A 17131-nucleotide genomic window follows, 5' to 3' on the forward strand; every position below is an offset into this window, starting at 1 on the left:
AGGGCCCCATTCCCTGCTGTCCCCTCACACTCAGCTGCTCAGGGTCCAGCGCTTTCGTCCTCTCGCCTCTCATAAGAGCAAGCACTCCTGAGGATGCTGCCTGCAATTTGAACTGTAGCATTGAAGGAAAAGTATCTCACTCCACTGCACAAAAACAGCAAGAAAGAGAGGATTCCTGGCACAGCAGGAAAGCCAAGATGTCCCTGGAGTAATTCCAAAGTCTTGCAGGCCGATGTATTTTTACAGCATCACAGAAACATGAGATCTTATTTTTCAAGAGTCCTGATTATAGGTTAGTGCTTTTTGTGCTTTATTTGTGCTTTCCTTTAGATATGAGTTTGTTAAGAAGTATTGAAACTGACATCTTACTGAAATTTGTCTGTGCCAACCTACCACTTTTTGTTGGCATATATGTTCAAAGCACTATTTTTCTCTGTATTGAATTTAATTTTTAGATGGCTGAAATAGATTAAGAAGTGTGAGTATTTGTTGAGCAATGTTTAGGATCAAGCACCATTTTGTGCCGTTCAACCATCATAACAAGCATATACTCAGCAGACATTCTGAATAAAATTCCATTGTATGGAATTGTCCTCAGCTGTGAATTATATTTTTCATGGCAGATTTACTCCTCTGACAGAAAATTCAATATGTAGTTGCATTTATATTACAGAGACAGTCTTCTGCTAGCCAACAGATAAGCTTTTTATCAGCAGCCATGCTTCTGTGGCACTCTTCTGGGCTGCTGCCAAGTTTTGCCATCCTTCCTTTCATGAGTAGATCAATGTGCAAATATTTGAAAACCCTAAATAATATAATAGCTACTTAAATGCATGCTTGAAAAAAAAACAAACAAAAAAACCCCAACCAAAACAACACAGAACAAAATCAATTTGAAAACTCTTACACCTACATAATGTATTTAATGCACATCTACAAAACCTAGGAGCACGTCTGTCATTTCCAAAGCTCCCTGACCCATGGACCATATAGATCAGCTTCTCCTCTAAGCCACAGTGGAAGCCTACCTTCCTATGCCTCTTTGCCACATCACCCCTCAAACAGAACATGCAGTGCCAGCTTCAACCAGAGCTGGTAATGTTGGGAAGATGAGTCTGAGTAAAGAACATGATGAAGAATAAGTGGACAGGAGAGATTACATTGTGTTGTGGCTTTTGTTATGCATAGGAGCAATGCTGAGGCGTGTGGGGTGTACAGCCACAGGTTAGAATCCAGCCTCAAATTCAGAAATGACCAGCAGGTGCAGCTGTGCTCTCCACTGTGGTTGCTGAGGGCATCCTCTGCTGATAATTGAGCACCCTGCATTTTTAATGAGGCAGTGAAACTCTTCAGCTCACACTACTACACGAGCTGCTGGCTTTAGCCCAAGCGTATTTTATCTTCTCTGCTCTTGTGAACTATTTCTCTGTTCTCCTTCCTGCAAGGGAATAAGAACCTGTGGAGATAAGATCCTTTATCTTCCCTGTTGCCCTTCAGATGAGAGGATGTGCACTTGGAGTGATGCCCATTAGCAGAAGCAATGTTGAAATACTGGAATCAAAAAATTTCCCATGGAGAAACAGCAGTGGTAAAAGAAGAAAACTGAATAAAGTGAAGTGACCTTGGTGGACAGCTATTGAGGAAAAAAAAAATGAGAAAAGAAAGAACGAAAACTATCTGGAAATGGGTTAATGTGTGAGGGCAATATAAAATATAAAAAAGTACAAGAAAAGGAATGGGAAGTCAACAAAAATGTAACAACAAGCAGAATGAGAAAGCATAGGAAAGCAAAAGAGGCAAAAAATTAACCAAATCTCTTCTTACTGCAGGGTTGTACCACAACATTCCTTATGTTTTTTTTTTAAATGCAAAACTATAAATAAACCTCATTGGCTTTTTTTCCCACTGGGGGAATATAAAAGATGCTAATAAGTTCTTACAAAGGGTAAATAGTTTAAGGGGATGATACCAGTGATACTGAAGTATTAAAATGAAGATCAAAGCTAGGACTGCCAGTATAGGGTCTCTAGGTTATCCATACATTGCTACAGCTCTAACAGATTAAAGACTTGTTTGAACATAAAAGGATGATAAATCTTAGGGATCATAGCCATTATAATAATGCCTTGATTACAAAACATAGTAAAGGCCCAATTCTTTCAAGCTCAGGCCAAATAGTTCTTTATTAATATTTCTATTAAAATTAGTGAAATCATCTTGGTGGGATTTGTTCCTTATCAAGAGTAAGGCCTTCCAAGGTCAGTCTGCTCAAGCTCAGTGACATTTTTCAACTCTTAGACCAGTTTCCATTCTGACCTTTGGAGTAGTAAGGGTTACAGTGATGTTTTGACTGTTCACTTCCATCAGCAGCAGCGAAGTTGTATGGAGAAATACTTTTCATAAGGAGAAGAATCTGTGCTCTGCAATCTAAACTCAACAGAGCATTGGATGTTGTTAAAGTAGGTGCTACTTCCAGCAGCAGTCTCTGGTGCCATGGGAATGAAGGTTTCTGCACTGAAACTCTACAACTCCTAGGCAACAAGGGCTGTTCTGGGACCAGTAGGACAGGTAAACAACTGTAGCTCTCCCTGCTCTCAAAGCCATAGCTCTCTTGGGCATTAACATTTCAGACTCACTCAGTAGGTTAAAAAAGACCCTGAATGATGTAAGTCGCACCACAGAACAGAGAAGAACAGATCACCTTTTTAATCTCCTTTTCAAATGTCACCTACTATAGTGATATGCTCTCAGGTCAAGTCAGGTTTGTGGAGAGAAGTTGTGTTTGAAAGAGAATGTGCTTCTGAGATGGTTTCTTTCTTGCCATTTCCTTTGTCAAGTGCCAATGACTCTAGGATTTTACATAAACCCTAGAGTAGGATTGAGAATGAATATGTAAATTCAGTGTATTAGAATTCTGGAAGTTGCAAGCCCCAGCTCAAAAGCAGCTATAGAAGGTAGCTGGTCAGGTTTGGTGTTCATACCTTTACATTTCCACCATTTACCTGTCTGTGCATTTTTTCTCTGTTGTCTCAGACCTGATGATACTGTTTGGCACATCATTTTCACTGTCACCTTCCACAGGACAGGTAAAGAAAGTATTCAAGGGTCCATGAAAAAGCTACCATGCCTTCGTAATTACCTTTAGGATAATGGCTTCCAACATAGACTTGAAAATTGTGACTTGGATTCCCCTATAGGTCTGCAGGAAATCTTTAGAGTACATCCACTCCCGCTGCTGACAGATGGTAGAGCAGAGAACAGCGACTATGAAGATAACAGTATTTCACCCACGGGTTTTTCTTACTACGTAGTAGCATAAGGTAGCTGTGAAATCACTGATGTTTCAGAACACTTCTTGCAGTACTGAGGCTTCTGGCTGGAGGTAGCCCAAACACACAATCAGTCTAGAAACTTTCAAATCACAGCACAGTGGTCGCATAAAAGAAGAAGATACCTAGCTGGATGCCAGGCAGGTTTATGTGGGTCACGGCTGTTTCTACTATGTGCCAGAGGCCAAACCTGCTGCTTTTCACCCTGAAATGAGGAACTACAAAGCTTTAAACCCCTCAGGGATTTTTCCCCCTCAGCTTGTCATGAGAGAGGCTGGGCAAGATACAAAAAGGAACTGCAGAGAGGAAAGACTGAAAAAAACTGAAGCTTTAATATATTCCTACTCTCTGACCCCATTCCTCTTTTCTGTGCATCGACAGTTTTAATAATCTGGCAAAAGCAAAGCCTAAAACTAGAAAACCCTTTCCTAACCAGTGTGTGAAAAAAAACTCTTGTCATTTACGGAGAAATGTTATGATGAGACTCAATGGTTTTAATACGTTTTCTCTTCTTCTCTTTTTTTTTTTTTTTTTTTTTTTCATTTGACAGCACTCAGTTACTGATTTTTTAAATAGCTGTTCTGCAGTTTGCATTTTAAAGCAAAAAATTAAAATCTGCTTATGGAATTGAGCTTAATATGGTAGTAGCCATTAAACAAGATAGACGAATAACAGTAATAAAAATCACCGAAATCACTCTTAACATATAATCTCTTCACTACGAAATAAACCATTGCTACATCCACGCTGAGCGTATGTAAACAAAACAGATGGGGGATTTCCCACTGCTGGTTTCTTTCTTCTAAGGTTGGTTATTTTCAGTTCATAAACTCTCAGCTGTCGTCCCCGATTTATCTTCGCAGCAGATTCCTGTTGGGGTCACAGGGCTGGGAGCTGGGGCGATGTGGCACGTCCCCCGCTCGCTGCGCTCTGCCGCCCCTGACAGCCACAGCGTTCGTAGCTGCGGTTCGTGCTTCCCTTTTAACCCCTTTCTCATCCCGCCCTCTGTCAGTGCCTGACATTTTGTGCATCGTGCTCCAGCATGGTGAGAGCCGTGTGAAGGAGAGGCACGACCTCAGTTTGTTGGTGAGCATCCTCCTTGGATTCGGGGACGGCAGAGAGGGCTACTAGAGATAGCCAAACCCCCTCCTGCGTTCAATTTGCTACCCAAACAATGGCTTTATTTAAAGATATGAAGACATCTCTGTGTAGAGATCCTTTAAAAAATGTTTTAGCCTTTCCCAGCCGTAGAGAGAGCGACCACTTTATTTGCTGGAAAGGGCTCTTCCCGCCCCTTCCTACTCCTGCCCTGCCTCCGCCCCCCGCCTCCCTTCCCCATATATTATTACTCTATGCCACCAACGTTAAAACAGTCCCACCGCGCTCCCTGCCCGCGCCGCGGCCGCCGGGCAGCCTTTCCCCGGCCCCGAGCAGCCAGGGCCGGCCGTGCGGAGCTGTCTGTCCGCGGCGGGTGCTGAACCGCGCGGGGCGGCGGCGGCGCCCGGAGCCCTCCCGGCCTCGCCCCGGCGCCCGGAGCGGAGGGAGGCGGCGGAGGGGGCGCCGCGGGGGATGGGGGGAGCCGGCGGCGACCCCGCGCCGCCCGCCTGAGGATCCCGCGCACAAAGCCGCGCCGCGGCCATGGAAGAGGAGCTGAAGTGCCCGGTGTGCGGCTCGCTGTTCCGGGAGCCCATCATCCTGCCCTGCTCGCACAATGTCTGCCTGCCCTGCGCCCGCACCATCGCCGTGCAGACCCCGGAGAGCGAGCAGCACCTGCCGCCCCTGCTCCACTCTCGGGGCCCCGCGCCGCCCCCCGCGCCGGGAGCGGGGCCGGGAGCGGCCGCGGGCTCCGCCGCCTGCCTGGACTCGGAGAGCGCGGCGGGCGGCGGCGGCGGGGACCACGCGGACAAGCTGAGCCTGCACAGCGAGACCGACAGCGGCTACGGCTCCTACACCCCCAGCCTCAAGTCCCCCAATGGCGTGCGGGTGCTGCCGCTGGTGCCCGCGCCCCCGGGGGCGGCGGCGGCTCCGCGGGGCGCCGGCCCCGCCAGCTCCTCCCTCACCTGCCCGCAGTGCCACCGGAGCGCGTCCCTGGACCAGCGCGGGCTCCGCGGCTTCCAGCGCAACCGGCTGCTGGAGGCCATCGTGCAGCGCTACCAGCAGGGCCGCGCCGCCGCCGCCGCCGCCGCCAAGTGCCAGCTGTGCGACCGCAGCCCGCCCGAGCCGGCCGCCGTGCTGTGCGAGCAGTGCGAGGTGCTGTACTGCTCCGCATGCCAGCTCCGCTGCCACCCGGCCCGCGGGCCCTTCGCCAAGCACCGCCTGGCCCCGCCGCCCGCACACCCGGGAGCCCCCGGCGGCGGCGGGGACGGCGGCGGAGGGAAGGGGGCGGGCGGCGGCCGCAAGCTGCCGACGTGCGCCGAGCACGACCTGGAGAACTACAGCATGTACTGCGTGAGCTGCCGCAGCCCCGTCTGCTACCAGTGCTTGGAGGAGGGCAAGCACAGCAAGCACGACGTGAAGGCTCTGGGAGCCATGTGGAAGCAGCACAAGGTGAGTCCCCACAGCCGGCTGGGAGCTGGGGTGATGCCCAGAGCTGGGCTGATGCTCAGCGCTGGGGTTTGTTGACCCCAATGCCCCAATGGCGGGTTGCGGTTTGTGGGACATGAGTCTCTTCGTGTCCATCGTCCCCTCAGACTTTTCTCCTTCTGGAATGGTGCTCTTAGGTTTTTGGCCCTTCCCGACTTCCCGGTGACCCTGCAGCCTCTGCTCAGGGTTGGAAAACCCAGACTCCCTCTCATGTTGGCCTCACCCTGTCCAGTGAAATTCATTCAGGTCTCAGGCGGATAGCTGGAATTATCAAGTCCATCTGACTAACTTGTATGCCTTCCACAGGGTCCTTGGTCATCCTGTTCTCAAACATGCTCTGGCAGTGGCAGCAGGTACCTGTGAGGAGACTGGGTGGTTGTCCCTTCTTTTCACCATCTACCTTTCATCCAGGACTCAGTGCAAGCTGCCACAACCGTATGCCAATGAGGGAGAGTGGCTCACAGCCACCCAAATATTTTAGACAAGAAAGCATGGTACAGATGATCGTGGACACTGAGTGTTCTCCTGGGCCTTAATGAGGTCTCCTCCCACTCCATTCCCAAAGAAGCTGGATGGCTGGAGGGACTTTCATGACACCAAGATAAATTAGGAGTTGTAGACGGGGACTAGAGGCAAGCTTTTTCTGATTCACATATTATCACAGTGTGATTCATGCTTCCCTGCAAGTGATGCTGCCTACCCCTCCCTGGATTCCTTTGTGGAGAGGTCAGAGCCTTTTGCTTGCTACACAGGAGTTTAGTGAGGTCCGGTGGAGCTGGTGGGTCACTTGGTCATGCTTTCCTTGCTAAAAATAAGGCTTAGCAACCATGTGAATAAAGAGCAAGACGTGGCCTTAGAAGTTGAAAACGTGTATGAAGTTAGTTCTTTCTTGCTGAGAGTGGTGTACCCTGGAAAAATGATTAGTTAATACATATGAACGTACAGAGGGGATTTCAGCTCCTGAGAGCTGAGGACAATCCTTTGGAGCTTCCTGCTGTACTGGGGATAAAGGACTTCTCCCACAGCTGTGCAAAGAGCACTTGACCAGCTCAGCTGGCCACAGGATTCCCTTCTTTTTACTCTCTGGTTGCATTTAGCAGCAAAGAAAGCGCAGAGAGATCCATTCAGATACTGCAGGAAAGGTCAAAATCAAGACTGGTGTCATCACCCATGGAGTGGTTGAGCACAAGATAGGCTGAGGTATTTGGCAAGGCAAAAAATTGACTTTCTATTGTAAGATCCAAAGAAGTTGCCCCTTGGGGTGATCTGCACTGTTTATCCATCCAAGAAGAAAGACAAACTTCTGGAGGTGTTTCAGTTTGAATGTTCTGCCAGCAGCTCAGCCATCATTACTCCCTAAGATGAGTGTTTGTGCAGAGAAACTCTCTTGGCCCTGAAGCAGCAGATTAAACATCTGCAGCTGCTGTCCATATCCCAGTGTCAGAATCCACTTCTGAGCAGAATTGTTTTGATGAGCAGGGTCTGAGTTCACAGTTCAAATGTGGCTGATGTTTTGGAGAGCATGAGAGATGAGCTTGTGATGTATTATGGTCTACCTTGAGTTAAAACTGTTTGAAGCTATTTGGAACATTACAGTTCACTGTAATCAAAGTCCAGGATCAGTAATTTTCTCTTTTTTCCTACTGTCAAATATTGAAAAAAATCCTTTTGGCTTGTATTTTTACTGCATTTTTTTTTCTGTGACTGATGTATCACAGAACATGACTTCTCTCTCAATTTGGGTATTCAATCAATGTCAAAATTCTAGCAAAAAGGAACACTCAAAATTAAGTAATTGGGGACTCTGAAATTATGCTCTTGTGAATATTATATTTTCCAGAAAAATGTGCTTGGCACAAAATAAATATAATGGAACTGTATAGCCAGGCAGCCTAAATCATCAGCTCACATTCATTCAGATAAATTGTTATGGAATTACATACTTCTGCTTAGAAATACTTCTCTGATACAGCAATTTCTACAAGTTTATTACCTGCAGTTACTTTGGCCAAACCATAAATTATTTACCTTGACTGGTGTGCCAAACATGATTTAAGGTTTATGAGTTCTCTCCAGATGCTCCAGGCATAGCTGGTAGAAGCAGCTGAAAGGCTTGTTCTTAGACCAAGAAGCCTTCCTTGTGTTAGCCCTTTGTTTGGCTCCTCCTTTGTCTGGGCTTTACACAGTGACCTAGTGGCAAATTACAGAGTGTATAGCCTTGTCCAGGCAGTGCTGCAGACCACGTAAAGAAATGTGCACTTACGGGGGTAAGTACAGCAGCTGTACTGCTGACACCAAAGCTATGCTGGACTGCTTGGCCAGTGATGCAGGTTCCCCATTGCACTGCTGTGTGTAGCTTCTCCTACAGAGAAAGTAAAATTGGTGTAAAGTAACAAGGCTCCAATGGCACAAATCTGTGAAAATCCCCTGCTTTAGCTGGACTTCATTATATTCGCTTACCTAAAAAGTGCATCTGGACCAGCAGTTCAAGGTCATTAAGAAAAACTCTTAGTCCTGTTGAAGTTTAATCCTTTCGTGTCTTCTTTGCAAGTACAGTGGTACTGTAATCACATTTAGGTAGGACTATGAATATGAGGAAAGATGTGGGTCACGTTCCAGCTCTGCCCATTCTAAAGGATTAACTATTGGTATGCACCAAGATGCTGAAAACATCCACAGCTGGGTGGGTATGAAGGGCAAGCGCATGCCTACTTTTATTTCCTGACCTAAAGACTTGTGTTTCCAAAAATGTGTCAGCTTTATGAGAATTCAACACCAGGACAAGCTTATCTAATCAATAGTCCTGCTAAAGAGAGATGGAGGGAAGGCAAGCTAAATGAGCATGAGCTGTTTGGTTGAAAAAGGACATGGCCATTATCTGGTTCATTTTCTGAAATCAGAGGTCTTCCCTGCCCATCTAGGTTTAATTACTTACCCTTGTGATTTCAGTGTTCCTGTAACTGACAGAAATAGAAACTTGGTAGCCATCTCCAGCCCTCACATTATTGGTTCAGAGACCAGGTTTTAAAATAAAGATAACACCAGGTGGAATACCATTTTTCAGGAGTTATTAATTGTCCCAGTCAAGGGAGCTTGTTACATCTCAGTTCGGCTTACAATAAATATTTCTGGGGTATGAAAGATCACTGTGGGTGTACAGGGCATTTTGTATGGCTTGGTTGGTTTACTGAGTCATGTAGCTCCACTTGATTCTAATGAGAAGTGCATGACTAAATTCCTCTGATTTGTAAGGTATCTTTCACAGATGCTTGGAAAAACAAAGCTATTATCTCTAAGTGGGTTTCACAAGTGGGAATCTGGTCTTCTATTCAGCTTCATGGTGCAGTTGAGTTAATGCAGCCACGGGTTTTAATGAACAGATCAATTTGCTTGAGCCCTTTAGACAGTGACATGGCTGAGTTTCTGTTTCAGCTCTCTGTGATGGGAGTGTGCCAGGAGCCAGGAGTGGCTGTGCTGATTGCCACTGGTATATATGCTGCTTACAATTTGTCTGTGGTGGTTTTCTACAGCTGTTCTGGTGCCCACATACTGCTTTTGTCTCTTCTGATCTGGTGAAATGCACTTCGAGATGATTTGAGAGCTGGGGCAGATGTTGAGAAAGTGGAAGTTTTACTTTTGTCAAGACCAACCAATGAGTTTTGATTTGAGAAAAAGGAACCCTTGCCTCCCTGGGACAATTTGGTCAGGACAGTCAATGACAGAGACTGTAATGCTTCTGCCACCTATTTCTTTCTTGCTTACACCCCAGCTGCTTTGTCATGTGCTTCTTACACCTTGTTCTGTGTCATCTTGACAAATCAAAGGCTCAGATGTGCTCTGTGAGTGGAGCATAAAGTGTGATTGAAAAAGATGGGCTTCAAACTTTAGCAAACATGATCAGCCTATGCAGAGCTGAGCTCAAGTCCTGATTGTCTGATCCGGCAGAAAACACTCTTTTATGGACCTGGAGTTTGCTTCTGTGGTCTCACATTATTGTGTTAATATCAAACATCATCATTTCAGGTTTTTCTGCATTTGCAAGAGTTCGTGTAGGAAAATAGCAAAGATTCAAATGTTGAGAAATAGACACGGTAATGTGTCTTCCCTTTACATTTGCTATGAATGAGTTTTGTAAAGCACATCCTCATTTAGAATTTAGCACTAATGTGCTTTCAAGGGGCCACTTTCCAGCCTCTTGTTCCCCAGTCTTAAGTATGTCCAGGGTTGCTCCATCCCACGTGCAGAACCTCACAATGACATCAGCCAGCTCTTTGAGTACACTTAGTGAATCCTATTGGGACTTGCAGACTTACAGGGATCCATCTCCAGACTTGGGGTTGACTGGGAGTTAACCATTCTCACAGCCGTGGTCCTCCAGCTCAGGGCACTGGGAGCCCCAGAATACACCACTGGGTCTGCCAGGAGCAAAACCACCGTTTCCTTCCTGTCCTCGAAGTTCACCGACAAGCTTCTGGTTCAGCTTGGAGATCTCAGGTGTTAGCTGGGGAAAGGGAAGGTTAGGCGTAGAGTGTGGACTTAAAAAAGGCATATTCTATGTGCCTTATTGATCAAAAGTTAGAGGAAGGGTTTTTTCTAACTTTTGCAGAAACATTCACCCATTTGTTGAGTTGGAGCATGGGAAACTGGAGCCCCAAAGGGACATTACTGTGAAGTCTGAGAAGGCAGATTTGTCTCTAAAGTCCTAGAGCATCTCAGGTTTGGTAGGTTCCACCACACTTAAAAATATTTCAGACTTGGATGAAGAAGAAGTGTCATTTTGGAAAGCACTTGGGGATTTTTCAGCATGACAGATGCTACTGTGTAAGACTACTACCTCCTTATACATGTGGGTAGCTGTCTTACAAAGAGGTGTTTTGACTTACCAAGTTGCTGCAATAAAGTGGAACGTGCAGACACAATACTTGACTGCCCCCACATGCATATTTCACCCTCATTAAATCTGATTACAGTAAAAATCTTTCTTAACTATTCTTTTCTAGCACAAACACTTTGTGGAATTAGAAATACATGTAAGCCTTTTAGCACATTATTAATCATCAAATATGAGGATTACCAAGAAAAGCATTTGCATTTTATCACTAACTTTTTCTTTTTTCTCTTCTTTTTTTCTCACTTGCAGGCACAGCTGTCTCAGGCTTTAAATGGTGTTTCAGATAAAGCAAAGGAAGCTAAAGAATTTTTGGTTCAGCTGAAAAATTTATTGCAGCAGATCCAGGTAACTGTAGAATATTATCTGTTTTGATAATACAGTAATCAATAGAACTGAGTGAATAATTTATTTAATGACTTTATCTCCTGTGCTATTCTCATCTTTCCTGGAATCATCTGACCTTTCTTGAATGGATTTGCTAGGTAAAATTATTCATCAAATAATGCCTGCGAGCCCCTCTTAGCTTCTAGATTGTTTGCTGTTTGTTGCAAGAAGCTGATACTCAATACTGGACATCTGAGCTGTGCTGATTAGTGTTTGATTGAATCCATTAGTCATGCTTCTAGGCTCCTCCCTGACTGCAATTGCTTGAATTCTGCACTTAGGATAAATTCTCATTTTAACACATTCAAAATTTACTGCTAGCTTTTCATCTTGCATTTCCTAAAAATGCACTAATTTCTGCAAAAAATCCTGTCAACCTGCCTAATAGGGTACTTGTGGGAATGTCTTATATACACTCAAATATACAGGAATATTCTACTAAAAAAAAAAAAAAAAAGGAGTAATTGCTGCTAAATCAATGTGTCGTTTATTGGAGCATAAGTTATTTTCATGCCTGTAATTGTCCAGATTTAATAGTCAGAAAAAGGGCTCATAGTGAGTGCAGTAATTGAGGGCACAAACCCAAAATGAAACAAGCCTTAATTTCAATCCAATTTAGACTCATCAGTGCTGGAGGTCAGATGATCCTCAAGGTCCTTCTCACCCTGCAGATTGTACCTGGAAATGTGCCACTCTAGTTTGAGCTGCGCATTGTCCAGGAGGGGACACTTATTTTCTGCTGCAGCAATGCTCTGCAGTGATGGGATATGCTTCATCTGCTCTTCAGTAGCCCGCTCTGCTGCTTGCTCATCTTTCATCAACAAGTCCTCCTCTTGTTTGTAACAGAAAACCAAAGCAGAAGTTCAAGAAGTTTATAATTTAATCATTAAAGTGTGCTGCTGAAAACCCAAGAGGATGAATTTATAGCACAGGAGCTGCCAAAGTTGTTGGGTTGCCTCAGGGCAGCCTAACTACCCACTCTCACAGTCTTCCATGGCTGTGTGGGGAAGGGAGCACCAAAATGAGGAACTGGTAAAATTAAAGGACATTTAACTGAAAGAAACCAATGCAAAGCCACTGACTGGCACATGTACTGTGCTGTGTTTTGGCTGTAGTGTGAGGTTTCTCTCAGCTGACTTACCCATTTAGCAGTTATGTAGCTCAGCTAGTCTACTCATTTAGACTTTTTTTACCATCCAAAGAGAAAAGACAGGCACCTCTAGAGAGCACTTCTTCCTGTAGGTGTGAACAGCCATTTTAGGATGGGATAACTCATCCAAAACAATAGTCTATCACCAATCTTTCTTGAGTCATCTAGCTCCATTACAAATGTGTTTTTCCCTCCTGAAACCTAGAAGTGGCCTATTATGACTATTTATGACTATGCTGTAAAATCCTTTAATGTGTTTCAATAAAATCACTGCCAAATTGCTCTGCATAAGGGAGCTACTACAGTTGGATCAAAAGACCAAGCCATTTATTTGATGCTGCTTATTGCTTAAAATGCTAGAGGAGAGCTCAGAAGAGGAAATTATATCCAGCAGTACCCTCTAACATTTAGCTAAGTCTGGGCACAAAGCTGATCCTCACGTGCTGAGCCAGTCTTCATCCTGAGCCCGAGTGAAACACCAAATTTCAGCAAACCAAACCAGCAGGATTAATCAGCTGCACGTTGTATTCTTAAGTAAAACAAGGCTGGGGCATGGCTCCAAGATGATCACCCACACACTTTAATCCTTAAGGAGCTCCCTGGAATGGTTTTCTCCCGTGACATATTGTACTCTTCTTGTGTGATGTTCGAGCAGCCTTTGATGATTGTGCAGACCAGGGAATGCTCCTGGGTCGGCTTTGGTACAGCCACGCTCTTCAAGGGGAAAGGGTTTAGATGTGTCATGAACCCATCTGTGCCTTTTGACATTAGGACAAAAACCCGTTCTTGTACTGTTATTTTGTGGGGGAGCAGATGTAGCCTTTGTGCATAGGTTTATAGCCAGACACACATATCTCAGAGCAGGTTATTTACAGTAGAAATCTTCCTGATGGTTGCCAACTCTCATATGGACATTTACCCCTCAGCAAAAATGTATTTTAGTAATACTTTTACACAAAGGAGCAAGCAATATGTACATTTTATTATCCTGTCTCAATGCACTGCAGACCAGACAGCCATCTACACCCTTTATCTCCTCTCTGAGTTTTACACAGCTACCACAAACTGGGCTTTTATCTTACCTGGGGCAGTTTGCAAATTCATAATCGACTTTTCCCTGCTTTGCAGATCTGTTGTTTTCCCCCTCTTTTTTCCTGCCTTTCTCTCCTCTGAGGTCACTTTTATATCTCTTGGTCTTTTCTTTTCAGATTCTGCCTGTTCCTCATTGCTCCTGTTGCTTTCTTGCTCCTCCTTGTTGCTGTCATGATCCGATTTTCCCATTTTCCCATCTGCTGTAACAATTTCATACTTTCTCACTTGAAGGAGGCATACCGCCAAACACCCCATTTGATGTGTGAGCAGAAAATGAGGAGAGGAATGATGCACTACAGCCACCGACTGATTCAGGCTCTGTGCACAAGCCAGCACTTCAAGAGTAACGGGATGGAAATGGGCTTAAGGGGGAGCTGCGTGTGATACAAGCCGAGGAGGGAGAGATGCAAACAGGAAGAGTCTAAGACAAACCTGTGAGCAGGAACTGAGCCGTCTGGTGTCTCCCCACCACCAGATAAACCCTCGCCCACATCTCGCTGACAGGTCTAGGGCTGCAGTGGGGGAACACTGGGAACACTGACCCTGCATCCATCAGCTGGAGAACGAGATGCATGGGTCACAGTGAGGGAAGGGAGTACAGTGCTGAAAACTTTGAACTCAAAATAAAGAAGACAAAGCAAATGAGCAGAAAATAAGAGAAAAGCAAAAGAACTAAGGGGTAGTAATGAGTTAATGGGGAGTACAATGGCTTAGCAAGGAGGTGCTTGTCCTTCAGTACATGTTTTAAATCTTCTCACATTTAATGATTTTGTTTGTTTGTTTGTTTTTTTAATTGGGGTATTTTGGAGGAAAGCTGATAGCACACCTTAACATCTCCTTGGAAGAGGAGCTTGAAAGTTTTCTCCTCCTAGTCTCGTGAGCAGAGGAGGTGAGGGAGAGTCTTCCTTTGAATGGGTACTACAGCAGCAATTCCAGGGATTTATGTAATGCTGAATTGTTCCCAGACCCTTCTGAAGGCTCAGTGTTGTATACCTCATGCTGGTTTCTGCCTAGCAAAGAATTTTACCATAATGTGAATAGAAATTTGCCTCATTTTTTAAAAGCTAATCAAGTACACAGCTCCACTGCCAAGTGCTAGCTATTTTAAAAAAAGTACTCAAATACACAAACCTTAGGGCTTTGTACCTCATTAATTTCCTCGTAATAAGCCAGTAGACCAGATTCTGGTCCATAATTCTGTTCTAATTGCTGTGGTATAGAGCCAGTGATTTCAAAGTTGCTACAGTGGAATAATTAAAACAGATTGGAGCAGAATCCTCTTATGTATGTATGCACTGTGTATGTTACATTTAGCATTTCCATTATGTTGTACTACATCTGTTGTCCGGAAAGTGCCAGTAAATCCATGTTTTGAATGAGACCATTTGTGGCGTGGCATCTTACTGTTTCATTTTATAGCATGCAGCTATTACTGGTACAGCTGTAATGAAATCAGAAAGGCAACAACAATGCTGAGGGTCTTGAAAGGAGATCTTTCCTGAACAGAAAAGCAGGTATGAGCAATAGCTTAAGCTGCAAACTAGGCTTTCTTTGACGGGTGTGACTCTCTCCTTGTTGTAGGAGAACGGGTTGGATTACGAAGCCTGTCTTGTGGCTCAGTGCGATGCCTTGGTTGACGCGTTAACACGGCAAAAGGCAAAACTGCTCACAAAGGTCACCAAGGAGCGTGAGCACAAGCTGAAGGTGAGCACTCCTCTCATCGGCTCAGCACAGCTGCTGATAGACACCTGGGGTGTTCTGTCAAGTTCCCCAACCCTTTACACCATGAAATCTCCTAGTAACCCAATTCTAAAGTCCTTTAGCAGGTTCCAGTTCAGCAGTTTAATGGAACTGTGCCTACATACATTGAATGATGGATATACTTCAGCAGTTTGTTGAATCAGGACATCAATCTTTATCTGATGGTTTGGGGCTATCTTTTGAGAGGGGCTTATCAGTGAAACCTGTATGTGGTTTGGATTTTGGGAGACCTTCTGCCCAAGTAAACAGTTGTGATTTTGATATCTCCTTGAATGTTTAAATTCAGGTATGCCACCTCCAGAAATACATTTATTAAAGAAATGTAGTAAGAGGAGATGGCAAGAAGAAATCTAAAATAGTTGAATGAAGTGGCAGTCAAGAAATTTTTAAATAGACACATTTTTTAAATGCTGATCTTTATGTGATTTTGAGGTACTATAATGCCATTCGCATTAATAATATCTAAGACAGAAAGAAAAAACAAAGTGGATTGTCTAACATATCAGTTAACAAAATCAACCTGGGATCAGCATTCAGCTTGCTTAACAAGAACCAGCACTTGGGACATACTGTTGACAGCACAGCAAACCCTGCAGTTTGTTGCTGTCACAAGTTGTCCTACAGAACACAGTGCTATTAGACCTAGTCCACAGTAACGTGGCACCAGAATTAAGGACAAAATTTGTAAGAATGGAATGCAGGTATTTTATTTCTTAATTCCAGCAATGTCTTCTTAAGCAGAGCAGATTTAATGAAGAGAATATTAGGGTATGATCTGTGAGAAACCACTACAGCAATTTTCCTCTAAAGTGAGGGGCTTTTGGAAAGCTCAGATGTTAGTGAAAGTGTGACTGAAAATGTGAACACTGCAAACGCAGAGACATGTTCTGTTCCCTCTCTGCCCCAAGCAAGCCTAATCTTTGAGCAATTAATCTGCTCTGAAAATTGAGATTCCCTGTGCACAACATTTTGCCAAGCTAATTATCAGTATTTACAATACAGAGCAAGTGAGTGAAGCTGATGGAGATATGGCAATGGCCATATGGCAGCTAAATTAAGCATAGATTTAACACATTCTCCCATTCCTTGTCTCTTCTGAAATAATTTTATACAATTCACTGCAAGCTGAGGCAGTCATAGATCTGTACTGATGTTTGTTTTCCAGGTTGTTTGGGACCAGATAAATCACTGTACACTGAAGCTACGCCAGTCAACAGGGCTTATGGAATACTGCCTAGAAGTTATCAAAGAGAATGATCCCTCTGGGTTTTTACAGGTATTTTTCTTCCTAATTTCTGGGAGGAAAAAAAAATATACATTAAAGCTAAGTCTAAAAATGTGTGGCTTTGTTAATTAGCCCCTTCCACCTCCAAGGCAGGTTCACCTTAACTCCTGTAAGTAGTGTCTAAAACCTCAGAGAGCCTGGTGCCTGCAAGAGTGTCCCAGCAAAGAGATGGCTTTAACAGCTGCATTCTGACTGAGGTGGGTGGGGAGTTAGTGGTCACACCACTCCCCTAACTCCTGATGTCTTTCCTTTTGCCAGCCCTTCCTTCTGAGCTGAAAGATGCTAAGCAGTTAATGATAGCTTTTTGCAGAATGTTTTATTCTCACCTGAGAAACCCAACACAGGGCCCCACAGAGCTCTCTGATTAATTTGGAGCCGTCAGCAACTCAGCAGAGTAGTACTTCTCTCCCTTGTGCTTCTCCCCTTTGCTTTCCCATGTAAAAGAGTCCTTTCAACACCTCTCCTGTAAGGAAATCTTGTCTGTGGTAGTCTGAAGGGGCTTGCATGTAGCTTTGCTTAACTGAGACTGTTGCATCAAGATCTGTGGCAGCTCCAGGTACCTTCTCTTTGTAAAATATGGCCTAGGCAATAATTGCCTTAATTTTCAGGCTGTTGTTTCTTAGGTGCATACACCGGTAGTGTCTATTGATGAGACA

At 44.5% G+C, this 17131-nt stretch overlaps 1 protein-coding gene across 3 annotated transcripts in view; it reads left to right on the top strand.

Moving 5' to 3' along the window:
* The first annotated feature begins 4888 nt into the window (after window positions 1–4888).
* Window positions 4889–17131, top strand: part of TRIM67 (tripartite motif containing 67) — a 39064-nt gene continuing 26821 nt past the window's right edge. For all 3 annotated transcript variants that reach the window (XM_086877848.1, XM_023923861.2, XM_086877849.1), the window contains exons 1-4: window positions 4889–5876; window positions 11053–11148; window positions 15011–15133; window positions 16356–16466. In XM_086877848.1, the coding sequence (XP_086733974.1) occupies window positions 4968–5876; window positions 11053–11148; window positions 15011–15133; window positions 16356–16466 (1239 nt within the window). In that variant the 5' untranslated portion in view covers window positions 4889–4967. The remainder of the gene's footprint in view (window positions 5877–11052; window positions 11149–15010; window positions 15134–16355; window positions 16467–17131) is intronic.

Source organism: Cyanistes caeruleus, chromosome 2, assembly GCF_971803275.1.
Source record: "Cyanistes caeruleus chromosome 2, bCyaCae1.hap1.1, whole genome shotgun sequence".
NCBI lineage: Eukaryota > Metazoa > Chordata > Aves > Passeriformes > Paridae > Cyanistes > Cyanistes caeruleus.